Raw genomic sequence first — 17640 nt, 5'->3', positions numbered from 1 at the left:
AGCTAGAACTCAGACACAGGAAATGGGGCTGGAGTTTAGGTGCGTTTATTTCTGTACAAATCATTACAAAATCAAGTCTAGGGTAGTCGCCGGCCCCCACCCCTTGCCCCAAAGTGCAATGACTCACCGCTGGCCTCCTTCCCCACCTGACCCTGCCCATTCCACAGCCTCCTCCAGGAAGCCCTCCAGTCTCTTCCCTTCAAGACTCCAGAAGAGCTGGGGGTGTAAATCCAGCCCACAGAGGCCCAGCAATAAAGTGCCTGATGTAGAGGGAGATGACAGAACTTAGGCGACAGCTCCCAGGCCTCTAGAGCCTTCCCAGGCCCAGGTGGGGGAAGGCCCTTTGACTATTCCAGAAGCTGCAAACGAAGGGGCTTCGGGAAACCTCAGGTGGGCTGGGATTCCCCCCTCCTCTCAGCCCCAAAGGCTCCTCCAGCAGGTGGAAAACCTCATGGCTGGATGGCAGAAACAGGGGCCTGGCTCTTTAAGAGCCAGGCTAATGGCAGCTGGGCAGAGGGGCTAAGAAAACAGCTGAAGGTTTGTCCATTCTTTTCAGAGTTCCCTAAAGCCTGAGGAAGTTGCACAAAAATACCCTCAAGTTTCCAGGAGGAGGTGAGGAAGGGAATCCCAGACCCACAGGAAGCTGAGCCCCCCAGCAAGGGGCGGTGGCTGGAGATGCCCAGTCTTAAAGGAGGACAGACCCAAGGTGGTCGGTGGGGGGAGGTGGGAGGGTTCTCAGACTCCACAATTAGAACCTGACACAGGCAGAAGGAGGCCCAGAGACGGGGCAAGGGGTTTGTTCAAGGCCACTCAGGGTAGAGGCAAGACCCAGACACCAGTCTCCCACCCTGAAGAGCCCCCCAACCCCACAAATGCCCCAGCCTGGCCCCCTACCCCCACCCAACCTCTCTCTAGCTCTAGAAAGGGAGGAGGCGGCTTCCTGGGACAGGACCCCACCATCCCCATCAATAGGAAGTGATTTGGGGTCCATCCTGGGGTTCTGAACCAAGGCCTCACGGGAAAGGACATGACCTTAGCCTCAGATTACTCAGAAATACCCTGATTGACTATGCTCAGACCCTGACTGAACAAAAAAATACCCTCAACACCCGATTAACCACACAGAAGCCCAAATCCTTGATTGGCCAAGAGATTCCTCCAGGCCCTGGATGGCTGGAGGCTGCGCCTGCTTCAAGGCCTGACCCTCCAGAAGACACCCTGACCAGCCTTGATTGGCCAGGAGACGGCCCCGGGTCGAGCAGCTGGGCGGAGAGCCACTTCTCCCGTGTCCCTCGTGAGAGCCCCACAGGCGGGGTGGCCTAGGTCCAGGAGGGGTGGGAGAAGGTGATTCCGTACAGCTGGGCCCAGGATGAGAAGACCCTCTTCTCCGTGATGAAGCGGTGGTGGTTGCCCTTGCGGCTGTTCTCGTTCTGGATGTAGGTGACACATTCGTCTGGCCCCTTGGGCTCATAGTAGTGGTAGGGCATACGCTGCAGGTGGGGCCGCAGGCTGCGGCAGAGCAGAGGGGGCCGTAAGGGCAAGGGAGGCACTGGCGGGATCCTACCCTTCCCAGCCCCTGACCTGCTGTAGCGCCTCAGTGGGGGAAATCCCCGCCCCCTCCCTGGGCCTCAGTTTCCCATCTGTGAAATGGGTATAGTGTAGACTAGGTGTCTGACTCTCAAACTTTTTTTTTTTTTAATCTATTTGGCCACATCAGGTCTTAGTTGTGGCAAAAGAGCTTATGTGAACTCTTCCTGGACCAGGGAGTGAACCCCATGTGCCCTGCATTGCAAGGCTGATTCTTTACTACTGAGCCACCAGGGAAGTCCTCAAATTTTTATTTTTTTTAATGCAGTGGAAACTTTTCATTTTCCCCAGAGGGTGGCAATGTGGGATAGTGGTAAGGACCATGGGCTCTGAAGCCTGACCCCTACCCCTTACTGTTCCTGGGAACTGAGGCCTTTCACAAAACATCCTCCTCTTATCCCTTACGGTCACTATAAGGAGTAAATGAAATAATAAAAAACCATGTTTGGTACACTGTCAGCACTTAGTAAAAAAACAGCTGTCACCTACTGGGCTTTTCATATAGTAATAATAAAAATAGTTATTAATATATAAACTCTGGACTCCGGCTGAGCTTGGGATGGAAGCCCCTGAGGTAGCTCTGAAGAGCCTAGATCTCTGCAGAGCAGTTTGAATACTGTAAAATAGAGGCCCTCAAAGGCATCCCAGCCAAGGTCTCCAGGACCCCTGCTCCATCCTGAGGCCAAGAGCTGGACATCGCCCTGGGAGTGCTCACCTGCAGTAGTCGGGGGGCACCATGCCATAGACGTGCACATGGTCACACAACTCCACCGCAATCACCATGGTGAACCAGCCTGTGCTCAACCACGAGTGGGACTTTTCCCTGGGGGCAGAGAGGTGTCATGATGAGGGGGCGGGGGGTGGGGCGGGCAGGGAGGAAGGGTCCACCCACCCAGAGTTTCCCAGAACTCCTCCCACTCTGCCCCTCCTGGGGCTCTCCTTCCGTGTCAGGCACCCACTGTCCAGCCCTGCTGCGGGAGCGCGGGCAAGTCTGAACGGAGGTGAGGGGTGGAGGGAGGGCTCCTTTGAGGGGAAGCACAGGAACACGACATGCTGGGAATTAACTCCTGGGGAGCCTGGTCACCCTCGGGCAGGCTGGGAGCGACCCTGACCACAAAGCATGGTAGGCGGAAACAGCTGCGCACACGCTAGGAGCAAACTCCAAAGGGGAGACTAATCAGCGGAAGTCCTGCCAGGAGTGACGACTGACAAGTTCAGAGCAAGGCATGGGGCGAGCAACCAAGAACCTTGAGCTGTGCTGCCCACCAGACAGCCACCAGCCACACACGGGCACACGTGAGCACTTGACGTGTGGTTAAGATGTGCTGTCGGTGTAAAATACACACTTTATTCCTTAGCATGAAAAAAAGAATGTAGAATATGTCACTGATAATTTTTCACACTGTTCACTTGTTGAACTGAAGATGTTTAGGGTATATTTGATTGAGGTGGGGGGTTCTTTGAAAAGTTTAAGAAAAAATAAACTTCTACAAGATTGACAGAGAGAAAAGACACAAATTAACCAATATCAAGAATAAAAAAGGAGGGTTCATCATAGGCCTTGTAGACATTAAAAGAATAATACAGAAACTGTAAAAAGCAACGTACATGAATTTGATAATTTAGATGAAATGGGCCAATTCCTTGAAACCGCAAACTGCCAAAACTCAGGATGAAATAGATAACCTAAATATCCTATAACTCTTAAAGAATTTAAAAATCTTCTGAAAAAGAACTCTCCAGGACAAGAGTTTCTACCAAACATTGGCAAATTCTACCAAACATTTAAAGAAGAAATAAAACCAATTCTGGAAGGAAAACGTTTCCCAATTCACTTTCTGAGACCAGCATTACTCTGATACCAAAATGAGGCAAAGACAGTACAAAATAAACTACAGACCAATATCTCTCATGAACACAGATACAAAAATCTCAACAAAATATTGCAAATCATATCCAGCAACATATAAAAAAAATGACATCCACAACCAAGCAGAGTTTATTCCAGAAATGCAAGACTGATTCAATATATAAAAATCAATCAATATAATCCATCATATTAATAGTCTTAAGAAAAACCATGTGATATCAATTGATGCATAAAAACTTTGATAAATCCAATACCCAGTCATGACTAAAAAAAATGCTTTTAGCAGGACTTCCCTGGTGGTCTAGTGGTTAAGACTCCATTCTCCCAAAACAGGGGGCACAGATTTCATCCCTTGTTGGGAAACCAAGATCTCGCATTCCGCATAGCATGGCTTAAAAAAAAAATCACCAAGAACCAAAACAAACAAAAAAGTCTCAGCAAACCAGTAAGAGAAGGAAACCTCCTCAACCTGATAACTTCTTCAACCCATAGCTTCAAAAACCTACAACCAACACCATATTCATTGATGAAAGACTGAGCACTTTTCCCCTAAGACAGACCAAGGCAAGGACGTCCACTCTCACCACTTCTAAAACAATTCGGTGTTATATTGAAAGCACTAGGCAGTGCAATAATGCACGAAAAAGAAATAAGAGGCATACAGATTGGAGACAAAAAATAAAACTGTCCTTATATTCATGTTGTTACATCATGATCATTTGCACATAAAACCCAAAGAATCTACAAAAGTCTCCTTGAACCAATAAGGAAGTTTAGGAAGATTATTGGATATAAGGTCAACACAAAAAAATCAATCATATTTCTATAAGCTAGCAATGAATAATGGGAAACCCATCAAAATTCTAATACTATGTACAATAGTTCTAAAAATTTTAAATATTTAGGTATAAATCAAACAAGATACGTATAGGACCTATATGTTGGATATATCAAGTTGAATAAAAGTGAATTTAATTTCGCCTGTTTCTTTTAACTTTTTAAACGTGGCTACTCTAAAATTTTAAATTACCTATATGGCTCGCATGATATTTTTATTGGACGGCACTGGCCCAGCTTTTCTAGAGAGACCAGTCAGAGCAGCACACACCGAGGGTGATGTATCCTTAGAAGAGACATGCTGGGAATGGTCAACACGTTCCATTGAGGCATGCTACGGGAGGGCTGTCCTAGAAAGACGCTAGCAGTGACGACACAACCTTAGAGCAGAGCATGCCGGGAGCCCTTGTCCTCTGGGAGCACTGCAAGCCCTCCCAGGGAGACGAGGCCAGGCAGAGCATGTTGGAAATGACACAAGCTAAGAGCTGGACATGAAGCGAACTCCCCTAGGAAACCTGACCAAGAAAATGTGGCAAGAAGTGACCACACCCTCAGAGCAGTGCATGCTGGGAGCAACAGGCCCTCCAGGTGGAGCACGCTGAGAGGGAGCGCAGGGCTGGCCAGAGGGAGCGGGCAGGAGGTTGGTACCTGTCCTTGCCTGTCTCACTCCGGAAGAGGTCGTCAAACTGGCGCATGCGGCTGAGGGAGATGGCATAGGCCTCCATGTTGGGGAACACCAGGCCTGCCCGCTGGATGACGCGCACCAGGCTTCCCTGGGGCTTCTGCATCTTGTTTGGGGGGCCCCAGAAGATGAACACAGTTTCAGGGGTCCGGTTGACAAACTCCTGAGGCCTCCGCAGCACATGGAATACGCTGGAATGGGCCACCACGCGGAAGGTGGTCTTGTTGCCCACATCGGCCGAGTAGCCCGTAGTGGGTGCGTCGTTCATGCGGATTGTGCACTCGGCCCGTTCGATCTCAGGACCCAGCTTGGTGCCCAGCAGGTGGCTGGAGCTGGTGACAATCACACACTGGCCGCACCTGGAGGGCAGCGTCTGGAGGGTTAAGGAAAGCCAACACTGTTATGACCACTTGGTGCCAGACGCTGTGCTCCATCCCTCCAGGAGGCGGGAATTATGATGCCCATTTTAAAGACAGGGAAATTGAGCCGTATTCATTCAACATTCAACAGATATTTATAGCAAGCTTGCTAATGGCCAGTACAAGAGACAGAGCAATAAACAAGAGACCCTACTCCTGCCTTTAAGAAATTCACAGTTGGGGAGACAGATGGTGAACAAGTAAATGGTAAAATAATGCCAGGTGGTAAGTTATACGTGCTGGGAAGGAAATAAAATAGAGGCAGAGGATCGAGGCTGGCAAGAGTGAGGGCTATGCTAGAAAAGTCATCTGAGGGGGCCTCTCTCAGCTAACACCTGAAGGATGAAAAGAAACCATGCAGGACAGCCATGCTGGGATGTCCCCAAGGTCGCAGAGCAGAGGAGTGCAGGGCCAGGATGTGAACCTAGGTCTACATGGCCACAGAGCCCCAGCTTCACCCTCAGGCCAGCTCTTCAAAGAAGACATCCTCCCCAATGTGTCCATGACATTTCCACATCACCCACAAACAGGCCATCAACTTGTCAGTAGGAAATGGTGTGGAAGCTGCTTTGAGCCTCTGTTTTCCCATTGGTGAAATAAACAGATTGGAACCACAAGCTATCTGAAGCCTATTTTCTGCCCATGGATTTTCTATGCACCCTTCAAGGCTAAGTTCAGGTGCCTTCCTCCTCCAGGCAGCCTTCCTTGAGGCCTTACTCCAAGATCCAGCAACATGTCTCATGTTTAATACCTCAACTGATGGCTTTGCCAGCTTTCCTGAGCTCTAACATCCTGGCCTCCCCTATCAGGCTGGAAACAGCTGCTGGCCAAGCTGTCTCATTCCCTTCCACATCACCCACCCTCAAGCAGTTCCACTTTCTCCCAGGGATTCTACCATTTCTCTTTCAAGGATCCTTAGGGTAGAGAAAGTCTCAGTTAGGTGTTAATCTGTCTCTCATGTCGTGTGTGAGTGCTCAGTCGCTCAGTCATGTCTAACTCTTTGCTACCCTGTGGACTGCAGCCCACTAGGCTCCTCTGTTCACGGAATTCTCCAGGCAAGAATACTAGAGCAGGTTGCTATACCCTCCCCCAGGGGAATCTTCCCAACCCAAGGATTGAACCCAGGTCTCCTGCATTGCAGACAGATTGTTTTCCACTGAGCCAATGGGGAAGCCCTTAATCTGTCTCTTGTGCTTAGTCACTCAGTCGTGTCTGACTCTTTTCAACCCCATGAACTGTAGCCCACCAGGCTCCTCTGTCCATGGGGATTCTCCAGGCAAGAATACTGGAGTGAGTTACCATGCTCTCCTCCAGGGAATCTTCCCAACCCAGGGATCAAACCCAGGTCTCCCACATTGCAGGCACATTCTTTACTGACTGAGCCACCAGGGAAGCCCAAGAATACTGGAGTGGGTAACCTATCTCTTCTCCAGGGGATCTTCCTGATCCAAGAATGGAACTGGGGTCTCCTGCATTGCAGGTGGATTCTTACCAGCTGAGCTACCAGGGAAGCCTCTGTCTCTAAACACATGCTAATGGGCCTTTTTCCAGTGAGGATGAGCTCATGGTCCCAGGCTCTATATGCAAAGACCTCTAGAGATTTAGGAGGGTTAGTGAGGGAAGAGAGTGAGGTAGGCAGGGGCTGAGGGACCTCCTTCTGGAAGGTGGCATCCATGCTGGAGGCCAATAATTTTCTCCCTGACCCCAAGGAAAACACTGGGGCTCAGAGGACTACAAGGTGAGCTCCGGAAATACAACCTGAGTTTCATGGCTATCCAAAACAAACAGAAGTCCCTGGAAAGGCTCTGGGCCTCTCCACACAGCTGTATCTCAGCAGATGTTGGGGCAATACCTGGGCTCCTCCTCTCCCTTGCTGTGTGGTCTTGGGGAAGTAATTTTGCCTCTCTGAGCCTCAATTTCCCCATCTCATCGAGGGAGATAATGCTAAACTCACAGCACTGGTATGAGGATTACTGCTGATCACAGTGCCCAGCACGCAGCGGGCAACTGACCACTGCAGCCATTCTTATTATTGCTTTTGTGTTGTCAAGTACCCTAGAGTCCTGCTCCCAAATCCTATGTAGACTCCCCTGCAGAGACTGAGATCTGAAAACCAGACAGACCTTTCTAAAGGGATTCTGATTCAGGAGATTATAGGCTATTAGCACTGAGGGTGGAACCTTGGAGAAAACTGAGGTCCAGAGGACAGGCTGCTTGTCTGAGGTCACATCGAAAACAAGGGGCTGAAGGCACCGGACTCCTGGGGTCCACCCTTTTCTTTAGGAGGGATGGAGGAAGTAGAGAGAAGAGGAGGAGGAGGAGAAGAAGGTAGGGGCAGTGATGGTGGGCAATGGGGAAGGGCAGTCTCCAGGCAGCTCCCAGGGAGTTCCCCAGAGCGGCTGCCCTACCTTGTTGCCAAGAATGGGGATGTATCCGTCAGTGATGCTCCACTTCCTGAGGTTGACAGGCCGGCGTGTCCGGCCCCGCAGGGAGCCATAATGAAAGACCTCATTGGCACTGCTGGAGCTGTAGAGGATGAGGATGGTGATGAGGGCAAAGAGGATCACGAACACTGCTGACCGCTGCTCCTGGAGAGGGGAGAGGCCAGTGAGGTCCCAGCCATCCGGCACAGTCCTCACCACCTACCACGCCTGCTAATTCCTGTTCTTTATTCCACCAGTTCAGGTACCACCTCCCCCAGGGAGGCCTCCTCCAACTCCCTGAGCACTGCCTATCACAGGCACCACCTCCCCCAGGAAGGCTTCCTCCAGCTCCCTGAGCACCGGCTATCACAGGACCAATCCCACTGCATTCAGATCCCTCTCAATGGAACCATAAGTTCTGAAGGCTGGGACTGAGTCAGCCTTGATCCCCACCATATCTCAGTTCCCAGGGTGGAGCCCAGACCACAGAAGGGTGGCTGGATCAGATTGGATGTGGGGGTCGCAAGGATCCCTCCAGCTGCAGCGGGAAGGATGCTTGGAGACAGGTGGGACTTTCAAACGAGAGGGTCCAGGTCTTCCCCAAACAGTCTCCACAAATGTTCATCATTCATTTAAACCTGAAGGGAAAGGTTGTGGTCAGGAATCAGGATGCATGGGTAGTCGGTACACCAACTTATGGCAGAAGAAAGGAAAGTGATCTCTGAAACGTCCACTGGGACTTATTGGCCCAGGGTCTGCAAGGCTAGGTGAGGCCCCGGAGTCCTGACTCTTTGTGCTAAGCCCCCTAGGCGGTTGTTGAAGTATCGCTTCTCAGTACCAGGTTTTTCTCTTTTTTGCCTGCTCTGTGAAAATGGATCTGGGCCCCTTACAAACTTTTTCTTGCTAGCAAACTTTGTTAGTAGAGGGCGCTAGACATAGATTTCAGGAGGAAGGAAGTTTGCTGCCAGGTTCTGGGGGCTTTAAGCCTGGTTCTGGGCACTTGCTCCTACAGGGCACATGGCTTCTCCCAGGGGTCAGCAGCTTCCTCCAGCATCCACCCTCCGGCAGTTTTGAAGCAGAGTGCCCCTGACTCCTACTGTGACCACAGCTTCTCCAGAAGCATGTGACACACTCAACCACCAGCAATACCCACAAAAATTAAGCTTCAGCTTCCTGGAACAGTTCTGCATGATGCTTGACGTGCCTCCTGGGAGTTACCTCCTGTGACCAGCGTTCCCTGTAGCCTAGCAGGTAGATTTATGACAACTTCCATGGCACAGCATCACCGTGAGCTCTCTGCCATCCACTGGGCCATAGCTCTTGCCTTCTCCAGGCCAGTAAGGCCTGAGTCTCAGCTCTGACTGTGGGGGCAGCTCCTTTTTTTTTTTTTTTCCTTTTCCTTTGGCCACATCACAAGGCTTGCAGGCTCTTAGCTCCCTGATCAGGGATCAAACCCTGTCCCCAACAGTAAAAGTATCAATTCCTAACCACTGGACCATTAGAAAATTCCTGGTGACTGCTCCTTACACCCACTATTCCTGTATTTTGTAGAGTTCGAATCCTTTGTTACTCCAATGCCCAATTATAGTTAACAATTCTTTACATTAAATTTGCTCTGTTCAAATTAGTGTGGTTTCTCTTTCCGGATTGGACCCAGACACACCCATATCACCCCAATCCCAACCCCCAGGCTCTGCCAAAGCCGCAGCTCAGTGGATCCTAGGAAAGGGGTGTACAGGGCCAGGCACACAATAGGTGCTCAGGAAACCATAAATGAATGGATGATGTGGAACCCGGGCACCCTTGGAGTGATGCTCACAACATTATGTCATTTTTGACTCTGACCGCTGTCCCCTCTCCCAGACTCCCATTCACCTTCTCTCCCCAACCCCACCCACTGCACAGAACTCCACAGTCACCTTCTCAGCTAATGCTTGACCACAGATGGACCAGTCAGGCCTAGGAGGACAGAAGTGGACCTGGGCCCAGACAGAGGCAGGAACTTGCCCAGACCACACAGGTCAGTGGCTACAGCAAGGCTTGCACCAGGGTCTCCCACGCATCAGGAGCTTTTCAGCAGGGAAGAGAGACTGGGTGTGAGGCAGGTCCGAAGGCGACCATTTCACGAAGGGAAATAAGAAGCTGAGATGGGGACAAGAAATAAAGAGATGGGGATAAGAAACAAAAGGTAACTTACTTTGTTGCTCTTCATCTCTCTCCGGCGTCTGCTGAGGGGCAGGGGCCAGTGTCCTGCAGGTGGCCCAGGTAGGGGTGTGTGGTCACACCTGCAAGCCACAGAAAGGATTATGGTCCAGCTGGTCCTAAGTGACACCCTCCCCACTCCCGCCAGCTCTATCCACCCATGACCCCAAGGCTCAGGGCTGTACCCATTTTCCAGATGGAGACACTGAGGCCGACAAAGGGCAGGAATTGGTCAGAAGTCATACAGCCAGGTGGTGGCAGAGCCCTGCCTCTCTCCCTGCCGTTCTCTCTCCCACTCTGTGCCAAAGGCAGTTTGCAGGCCAAAGGCTGGCTTCCCGGCTGGGGTGGGGGGTTGCTGCTCCTCACCTAGCAGAAGCCCTATTCGTACCTCTACTCTAAACCTTGCCTTATGGTCCCGAAGCCTGGGAAGAAAGCAACATTCCTTGTAGGTCCCCAAACTCCTCAACACTCACACCCTTCCAGATCTTGCATAAACTGGCCCCTCCAACTGGAACGCTCTGCACAACCCTGTTCATGCCCACTCATCCTCCCACCTGGGGTGGGCCAGGAATGTCCCCTGCATGCCACCTTCCAGCTGAGAGTTCTGATGGCACAGCTGGCCCAGGGCCTCACTCCCATTCTCTGCTGTGCCTCCAGGGCCCTGGAGATGTGCAGGAGGTCCACTGAGTGATTCCATTCTTAACTTGTTTTCCCTTGGTTTTGACTTTGTTCATTATTACATAAGATCTTGGGGGTTAAGGGTTCAGACTCATCTATCCAATGGGCATAACCACAGCTCCACCCTGGTGAGGGGGGAGAGGGTCTCAGGGAACCATACACACTCTGCTCCTCACTCTCCAACAGATGCCCCCCACCCCGCCCCCATCGTCGCAGGACGCAGCTTCTCTGCAGTTTTCAATTTCCCCACCTTTCAAAAGGGAGTCAGTACTTGTGTCCAGCCACCTCCAGCAGATTAGGCCAGAAGACACGGAAAGTGAGTGCGCAAAGAAAGGGGCCCTGGGGCTCCCCCAGCTCGGTCGAAGCTTCCCTCCAGGGGCCTCCCAGCTCCCGCCACTATCTCCGCCCCCTGACCTAGCAGCTGTTTACTCCTACACCGCTATCAGGCATAGCCAGGCCAAAGGAGGTGTCCCCACTCAGCTCCTGACTGGTTGGGTCCTAACTCCGCCCACCACCCAACCCCGCCTTCTCTCCGCAGGCGCCCCCTCCTCCCAAGCCGTGTTTCAGGTTTCGCCAGAGCCGGCCTTCAAAGCCACCCCAGTCGGGACTCATGGGGACTCTCACCAGGTCCAGTTCCCCCCGGATGCACAGATCAGGAGACTGAGGTTCAACGGAAGGGAAGAGCGGCTTGTTGTTAGACTCACAGCCCACTAATGCAAAAGTTATCCAGGATCCCTGGGTAGCCCCCATCCACCCTGAGGCCTCTAGCATTCCAGCTGCTTCTCTGAGCTGAGCCTCCCCTCTCACTACGCTTTCCTTCGGATGCCCCAAGCTCCAGACACCCTAGAACACTCCTTTTCCCAGACCCGCCCCCCGACTTTCCCACCTTTGCCTGAGCAGTGCCCTCAGCCAGGACCACTGTCCCCTTGGTCAGCCCCCGTCACAGTCCTGCTCTGAGAAGGCCATGGTCAGTACAGCATCTCAGGTTCAACTGCAAATCCGGGTTCCTCCACTTACTGGCTGAGGGGCCTCGGGCAAGCCATGTGACCTCTATGAGCCTCAGTTTCCTCATCTGTGAAATGGAATGATAAAAGTAGGTAACTCACAAGATTGTTAGAAGGATTCAAGCAGATGTGGCACGGGAAGCACAGGGATTTGAAAGTGCTTGGTCGGGGCCAGCAGCTGTTAGTTTTGTGGTTATTCATTGTTCAAGGCCTGCCTCTTCAGGAGCTGGCCAAACAATTCTCCCCTGGGCTGCCTCTGATGCCTGGCCCAGCAACTTCCCTCTAATATCAATAAATGCTGAGTCCTTGCTAAGCACCACCCACTCACTGAATCTTCCTGGCAATTGTACACAGTAGGGGCTCTCATCCCCATTTCACAGATGAGGAGACTGAGGTTCATAGAGGCAAAGTGCCTTGCAGAGCTGTTCAGAATTTGCTGGGAAGTCTTATTTCCAGGCTTGTTTCCAGGCAGCAACCTGGGGCTGAGCCTGACCGGATTTCTCTCAAGGATCCCCCAGGGCTGGTACTGACTAGAGGCCACCGGCTGCGTTCCCAGCACCTGATTCAGCAGAGATAGCAGGCCTGCTGGGGAGCCACTTCCTCAGGCCAGGGAGGTGGCAGCCCACAGCCCTAAGCCAGGAGAGTGTACTCAGCCCTGAGGAGGCCCAGTCAGAAGGCTGAAACCGTGGGCTAAGGCTGGGGGCCACACCCTGCCCTCTGTTTGGGAGTTTCGCTTTGCCCAGCTCGAGGATTCCTCCTACACGGTCGGGACGCCCCCACGAGTCGCGTGGGAGGAGAGCTCCCTGGAGAAGGGGGAGGGGGCTCCTAATTCCAAATGGGGGACGCCGAAACGGTGGGTGCATCTGGTAGGGGGCGACGGGTTCTGTGCATCCCGCTTGCGCTGACCACCCCTCCCCCCACACCCCACGAACTCCAGCACTCCGGCGGGTAAGGAGCTCTAGCCTCAGCTAGGAAGAAGGGAGGCAGGCAGGACGGCGGCAGGGTCCCCGAGCTCGAATGGGGTGTCAGCGGCGGGAGGCCCCGCGAACCCCGCGACAGCCCTTGGGCGTGAGGACCGGGATCTTCAGGCGAGATTGCCAAGAGACAGTGGGTCTAGGGGAGCCCCCTGTGGCCCCCGCATCAACCTCCATCACCAGCGGCTCCCACCCCCACCCCCACAGGGGTGCAGGCGGCGCCCCCTCCCGCAGCCCGCCCCCGCGCGGGGCCTGCTCACCTCCCCCGGGGAGCGGTGGCTCCCCGCGGCCCCCGAGCCCCCTCACATGGCGCCGGGAGCCGAGAGCCGGGGTCCGCGATGCTCTGGCCGCCCAGGCCCCGCCGCAGCCCCGGCCCGCCGGGTCCTAGGGCCGCCGCTCCCCGATCTCCGGCCCAGGCCTGGTAGGCGGGCGGAGCCTCGAGGGGCCGCGGGTGGCTCCGCCCCGGGGCGGTGCAGACGGGGATGGGTGAGGGGCAGGCGACCCCCCGCACGGGGCACCCAGGCGCCTTGCTCACGCCTCTAGGCAGCCTGTAGTGACAAGGACAGTAACAGCCTTCCGAAGAACCTCTTCTGTGGGTCAGACCCACACCCACTTCACTTTACTCTCCCCACGGCCGGGATGGGGCAACTGAGTCATAGAGCACCCTGCCCTTGGAATCAATTGAGTTTCTCCCTGGGCATCCCTACCTTGGGCCTCCAGAGCCCTGCACCCAGTAATCACCCTGGGTGAACGCAGGGTTCCACTGTGCAAGTTCAGCGCTGCTAGCTGTGTGGCCTTGGCACTCGACTTGCTGCTTCCCCTGCTTTCGAAAAATGGGGTGAACAACCTCCGGCGGTGTTGTTAAGGATTAAAAAAACGTTACATTACTTCTTGCAATTATCATGGTATTCATTACATCATTTTCTGTGATAGTGAAAAATAAGAAGGCTGGACGCCTGGTTAAATGAACAAAGGCACAGCCCTGCTAAATGAAAGATTCAGATCAGTATACACCGACAGGAAGAAATGTCCAGGATGTTCACGGGAATATGTCATAAGTGAAGAAAGCAAGTGTTAAAAATGCATCTCTATACTACTTTGGAAAACGAAGTTGGAAAATTTTGCACCATGCTCCTAGATATATTGGAGAAGGAAATGGCAACCCACTCCAGTCTTCTTGCCTGGAGAATCCCATGGACAGAGGAACCTGACGGGCTACAGTCCATGGGGTCGCAAGAGTTGGACACGACTGAGCGACTAAACCACCACCACCTAGATATATACCCTGGAGAAAGTCTTGCAAATGCACGTAATGAAGTTCAGAGCAGCAGTGCTTGAAACCAAACTGGAAATAGTTCATATAGCTATCAAGGAGAATGGAATCTTTTTACATTATGATACATTCACATGGTGAAATACTGTAGAGCAGGGGGAAATGACATGGATGGATCTTACAGACAGGAGGAGTGAAAAAGCCAAGTTCTGGAAGACAAATGGGACTACACAATATACTGTTTAAGCACACAGCAGGCAGTAGGCCGCCTCTCACAGGACAGGCGACAGCTTTGCCTATCAAAGTGATTAAAGTTTTAAAAGCAAAAATCAAGAACACAGCAGTCTTGTGTGTTGGGAGATGGGTGTGGGAGAAGGGAAAAAAGGCAGGGGTGTGCAAGTTATAGTATCAAAGTCTGGTCTTTTAGTGGGATATGAATTCCAGAAGTTCATTATATTGTTTTATTATTCACAAGTATAACTCATGCCGTCATTCAGGTATATTTTAAAAGGTGAAAAAAAGAATATAAATGAAAATAGAGATGTTTTTGTCTATCACAGTGATTGAAGGGTCAATAGTGGTTATTTCTGGAATGATAAGATTATGGGCTGATGTCTTCTTTTGGCTTCACTGTATTTTCCAAATTTTTTAAGATAATGGTCACATTGTGTTTTTTATATTTTAAAATTTATTTTTAATATAAAAAATGAACTGCATATATAGCATAATTCCTTTTTTTATCCAACTATCTATGCACATGGGTTTGTAATCGCACACAAACTGCTTCGGGAAGAATCCATGAAGGGACTACAGGCAGTAGTTAACCCTGGAGAGTGGACGTGGGGAGAGTGGACGTGGGGAGAGTGGACTGGGTGCTATTTTCACCTTTTGCTTTATAAACTTCCAAGTGGTATCCATTGGACTAATTTAGGACATTAATACCACTTTTAACTTGTTTTTAATTAAAACAAGTTAATGGGCCCCCAAGGTCCAGCCTCCAGGCTGTAGAGACACTGCCCTCCAGGCACTGGGGGCAGTACAAATGGCTGTGGGCACAGGCAAGGCTTCCTGCCCCTCTGGTGTCCTGCTCCATCCGCTGCCTGAGCCTCGGCCCCACCCTCACCCCAGCCCTCCTCAGCGCCTGACCTGCCCTGCTGGCCAGAAAACCACGGAGCAGGGGGCAGGGCGCCTGATGACCAGGACTGCTGGGAGCTCACAGAAGAGGAATCTCTTACTTGAGGTCACGGGCAGGTTAGAGGCCAGCCCTTCTCCCAGCCCCGGCCAATGACCGGGACTCTGGAAATAAAAGGGTGCTGCAGCCCAGCTCCAGGACCAAATCTGGGGCTGGAGCTCCCCCGTCAGGCCTGCCGTGTCCCTGGGGCCAGGCTTACTCCAGGAGGCTCTGCTCTAGGGCTAGCTTCCCTTTCCAGAGCCCCCAAGAAGAGTAACAACCACTTCAATAATAACAAGGACACGGAAGCCTACACAGCTCCCTGTGGGTCAGGGGTTTCTCCTGCGCTATTAATAACAAGCACTTTGCGAACATAACTCGCTGAATCCTTAGCACAATCTATAACGTGGACACTGCTGTTACTCCTGCTTCCCAGAGGGAGAAAGTGAGGCTCTGAGAGTACACAGGTGTTCCAGCTGGGATTGCCCCAGGCCTGTACGCTAAATAGTCACAAGCCTTTCTGCCCACAAGTGTTTCCCCAGTGGCTCAGCTGTAAAGAATTCGCTGGCAACGCGGGAGATGCAGGTTTGATCCCTGGGTCAGGAAGATCCCTTGGAGAAGGAAATAGCAACCCACTGCAGTATTCTTGCCTGGGAAATCCCACGGACAGAGGAGATTGGCGGGCTGCAGTCCACAGGTTGCAAAGAGTTGAACATGACTGAGTGACTGAGCATTTCTGCCGCTAAAGCCCCAAGCCTGCTCTGCACACGTGCCAGGATCTTCATGTCTGAGAAGCTGTGGCCAGTCCTGGTGCTACTCCCCGACTCTGCCCACAGCTGGGCAGCCCGTGCCCGCCCCCACCACAGTCTGATGGCAGTAGCCTCTGCTTCAGCCCTTCCTGCCCCAGGGTGGGGATCCTGGTTGCGTGTCACCCTCAGGCCCTTCTCACGCCTTAGCAATCTTTGCAGTTAGGATTTTTTTCCCCACCATGGGATACTGGAAAAAGCCTTCACAGGCCTCTCGGCAGTGGGTCTGGAATTAAGAAGTCCCTGGTCATTTGCAGACAGAGGCTGGAGCCATCAGACTGGCCCAGGTGACACTGGACGTGGGTGCCCACCAGTTCCTAGAAGAACCCAGGCTCCTTTCCTCACCTGGGCTAACTGTGTGAGTGTGCGTTCCTGCCTGGCCCCAAGTTCCTTCTGAGAAGAGGCTACGTGAGATACCTCCAGGCTATGAGATTCACCCAGCTTCCCTTGGTTTCTAGGAGGAAGCAGTGGGTCCCCAGCAGGCCCACAGAGGAGACAAAAGAGCCTGGGTGTGATGTGAAAACAGGGGCCCAGAGTGGCTGCCCACCAAGGTGACCCCCACCACATCCCTCAGGCTCCCACTCCCCCCGACTCACCTCCGGGAAACTGCAGGAACTGCAGTGGCAGAGAAGGGGGTCCAGAGAACGTCAGCAGGCCCAGATCCAATCTCCAGTCATCTTCGTCTGCCTGGAGGAACTGGCTGGTGGATCGCAGCTGCCAGGTTACCACTCCAGAAAGACATTTGGGTCAACAAAGCAATAAACCTCCAACCCACCCAAGGGCAGGGCCGACAAAGGTTCCTCTGTACACTGGACACCAAGGGTTGGGCCTGCATTTCCCGAGTAATGGAACAGGAAGGGGAGGCAACCTCCTGGGACCAGCTGGAGTTGTAGTCCGATCAAACCCAGCAGACCCTGGGCCTGGGAGACGGAGGGTGATGCTATGAGCAGACATGGCTGATGGCGGTGGGAGGTCTTCCTGCCCATACCTCACCACCAGGGCAGGCAGGGCTGGGTGAGCAAAGGAGACCCCACTGAAAATGATGGCACCCCACTTCATGGGTGCCATCTCTCTCCCGTGAGTTGTATGACTACTCCCTGTGCCTACCCCTGTGCCTTTTACAGGTGAGGAAACTGAGGCCAGGAAGGAGGCACTAACTTACCAGGGTCCTGCAGCAGGAAGTAGAGCCAGAATGAAGCCAAGTCTGACTCCAGAGTCCTCTCTCTGAGCCTGGAAGTTCCCCCACCAACCCCCGCCCCGATCTGCGAGGTCACATTGCCCCCTACCTCTGCCCAACACCAGCTTAGAAACACTCACCACTGCCAAGCCAGCAGTTGTGGCTTGGCCGCCAGCCTGCTGCCTCCCACAGCATGGCTCCCTGCCTCCCCATCTCAGGGCTCTCCTCCCATGCCTGCAGAGACTTCTGGGGCCACCGGGCCCTGGGTAAGGGGAGGCAGGGCACAAAAGGCCTATGGGCCAAATGCCAGGTCTCCAGACTCTCCTGACAAGGTTAGGCGTGGGAGGGGAGCGTTCCGGCTACATGTGATTGGTCGGTCCAGCGCCAAATGAAAAGGTGTAGCCCCTTGTAAATTAAAAACAAACAAAAAAAAGTGTCAAGTGGAAACTGCAGAACATTAAGCCTGGTGCCCAAGGTAACTGCACAGGTCACCCATCAGTGAACTGGCTGAGCCCTGGAGCTGCAAGCTAGAACCCA

General features: G+C 52.7%; 1 protein-coding gene across 25 annotated transcripts; it reads right to left on the bottom strand.

Moving 5' to 3' along the window:
• Positions 1 to 29: 29 nt before the first annotated feature.
• Positions 30 to 17508, bottom strand: ST6GALNAC6 (ST6 N-acetylgalactosaminide alpha-2,6-sialyltransferase 6). 25 transcript variants are annotated; one of them, XM_086324986.1, is made up of 8 exons: positions 17244 to 17445; positions 16523 to 16654; positions 11716 to 11770; positions 10016 to 10103; positions 7804 to 7983; positions 4943 to 5349; positions 2303 to 2410; positions 30 to 1509 (listed from the first exon to the last, which is right to left on the bottom strand). In XM_086324986.1, the coding sequence occupies exons 1-8, from the start codon at positions 17314 to 17316 to the stop codon at positions 1320 to 1322; spliced, it is 1233 nt and encodes a 410-aa protein (XP_086181112.1). In that variant the 5' UTR covers positions 17317 to 17445; the 3' UTR covers positions 30 to 1319. The 25 variants fall into 25 exon arrangements, 19 of the variants coding, with proteins under 19 accessions (XP_086181112.1, XP_086181102.1, XP_086181103.1 ...); XM_086324976.1 differs by lacking the exons at positions 16523 to 16654; positions 17244 to 17445 and adding exons at positions 9738 to 9887; positions 12937 to 13090 and having other exon boundaries at positions 11585 to 11770; XM_086324977.1 differs by lacking the exons at positions 16523 to 16654; positions 17244 to 17445 and adding exons at positions 9738 to 9887; positions 12937 to 13090.
• Between the last annotated feature and the right edge of the window lie 132 nt (positions 17509 to 17640).

Source organism: Bos grunniens, chromosome 11 (assembly GCF_055505025.1).
Source record: "Bos grunniens cultivar Pamir isolate PY7600 chromosome 11, Bosgru_T2T1.0, whole genome shotgun sequence".
NCBI lineage: Eukaryota > Metazoa > Chordata > Mammalia > Artiodactyla > Bovidae > Bos > Bos grunniens.
Note: the sequence above shows the minus strand (reverse complement) of the source record. Positions and strands in the feature narration are given on the sequence as shown.

Bases quoted from the DNA above. Each gene is read 5' to 3' on its own strand.
- ST6GALNAC6 (XM_086324986.1), bottom strand. From the start codon at position 17,316: ATGGGGAGGCAGGGAGCCATGCTGTGGGAGGCAGCAGGCTGGCGGCCA. The intron at 16,655-17,243 runs GTGAGTGTTTCT...GTCTTTCTGGAG, and splicing joins CAACTGCTGGCTTGGCAGTG to TGGTAACCTGGCAGCTGCGA. The intron at 2,411-4,942 runs GTACCAACCTCC...CTCTGCCCCCAG, and splicing joins AGTGAGACAGGCAAGGACAG to GGAAAAGTCCCACTCGTGGT.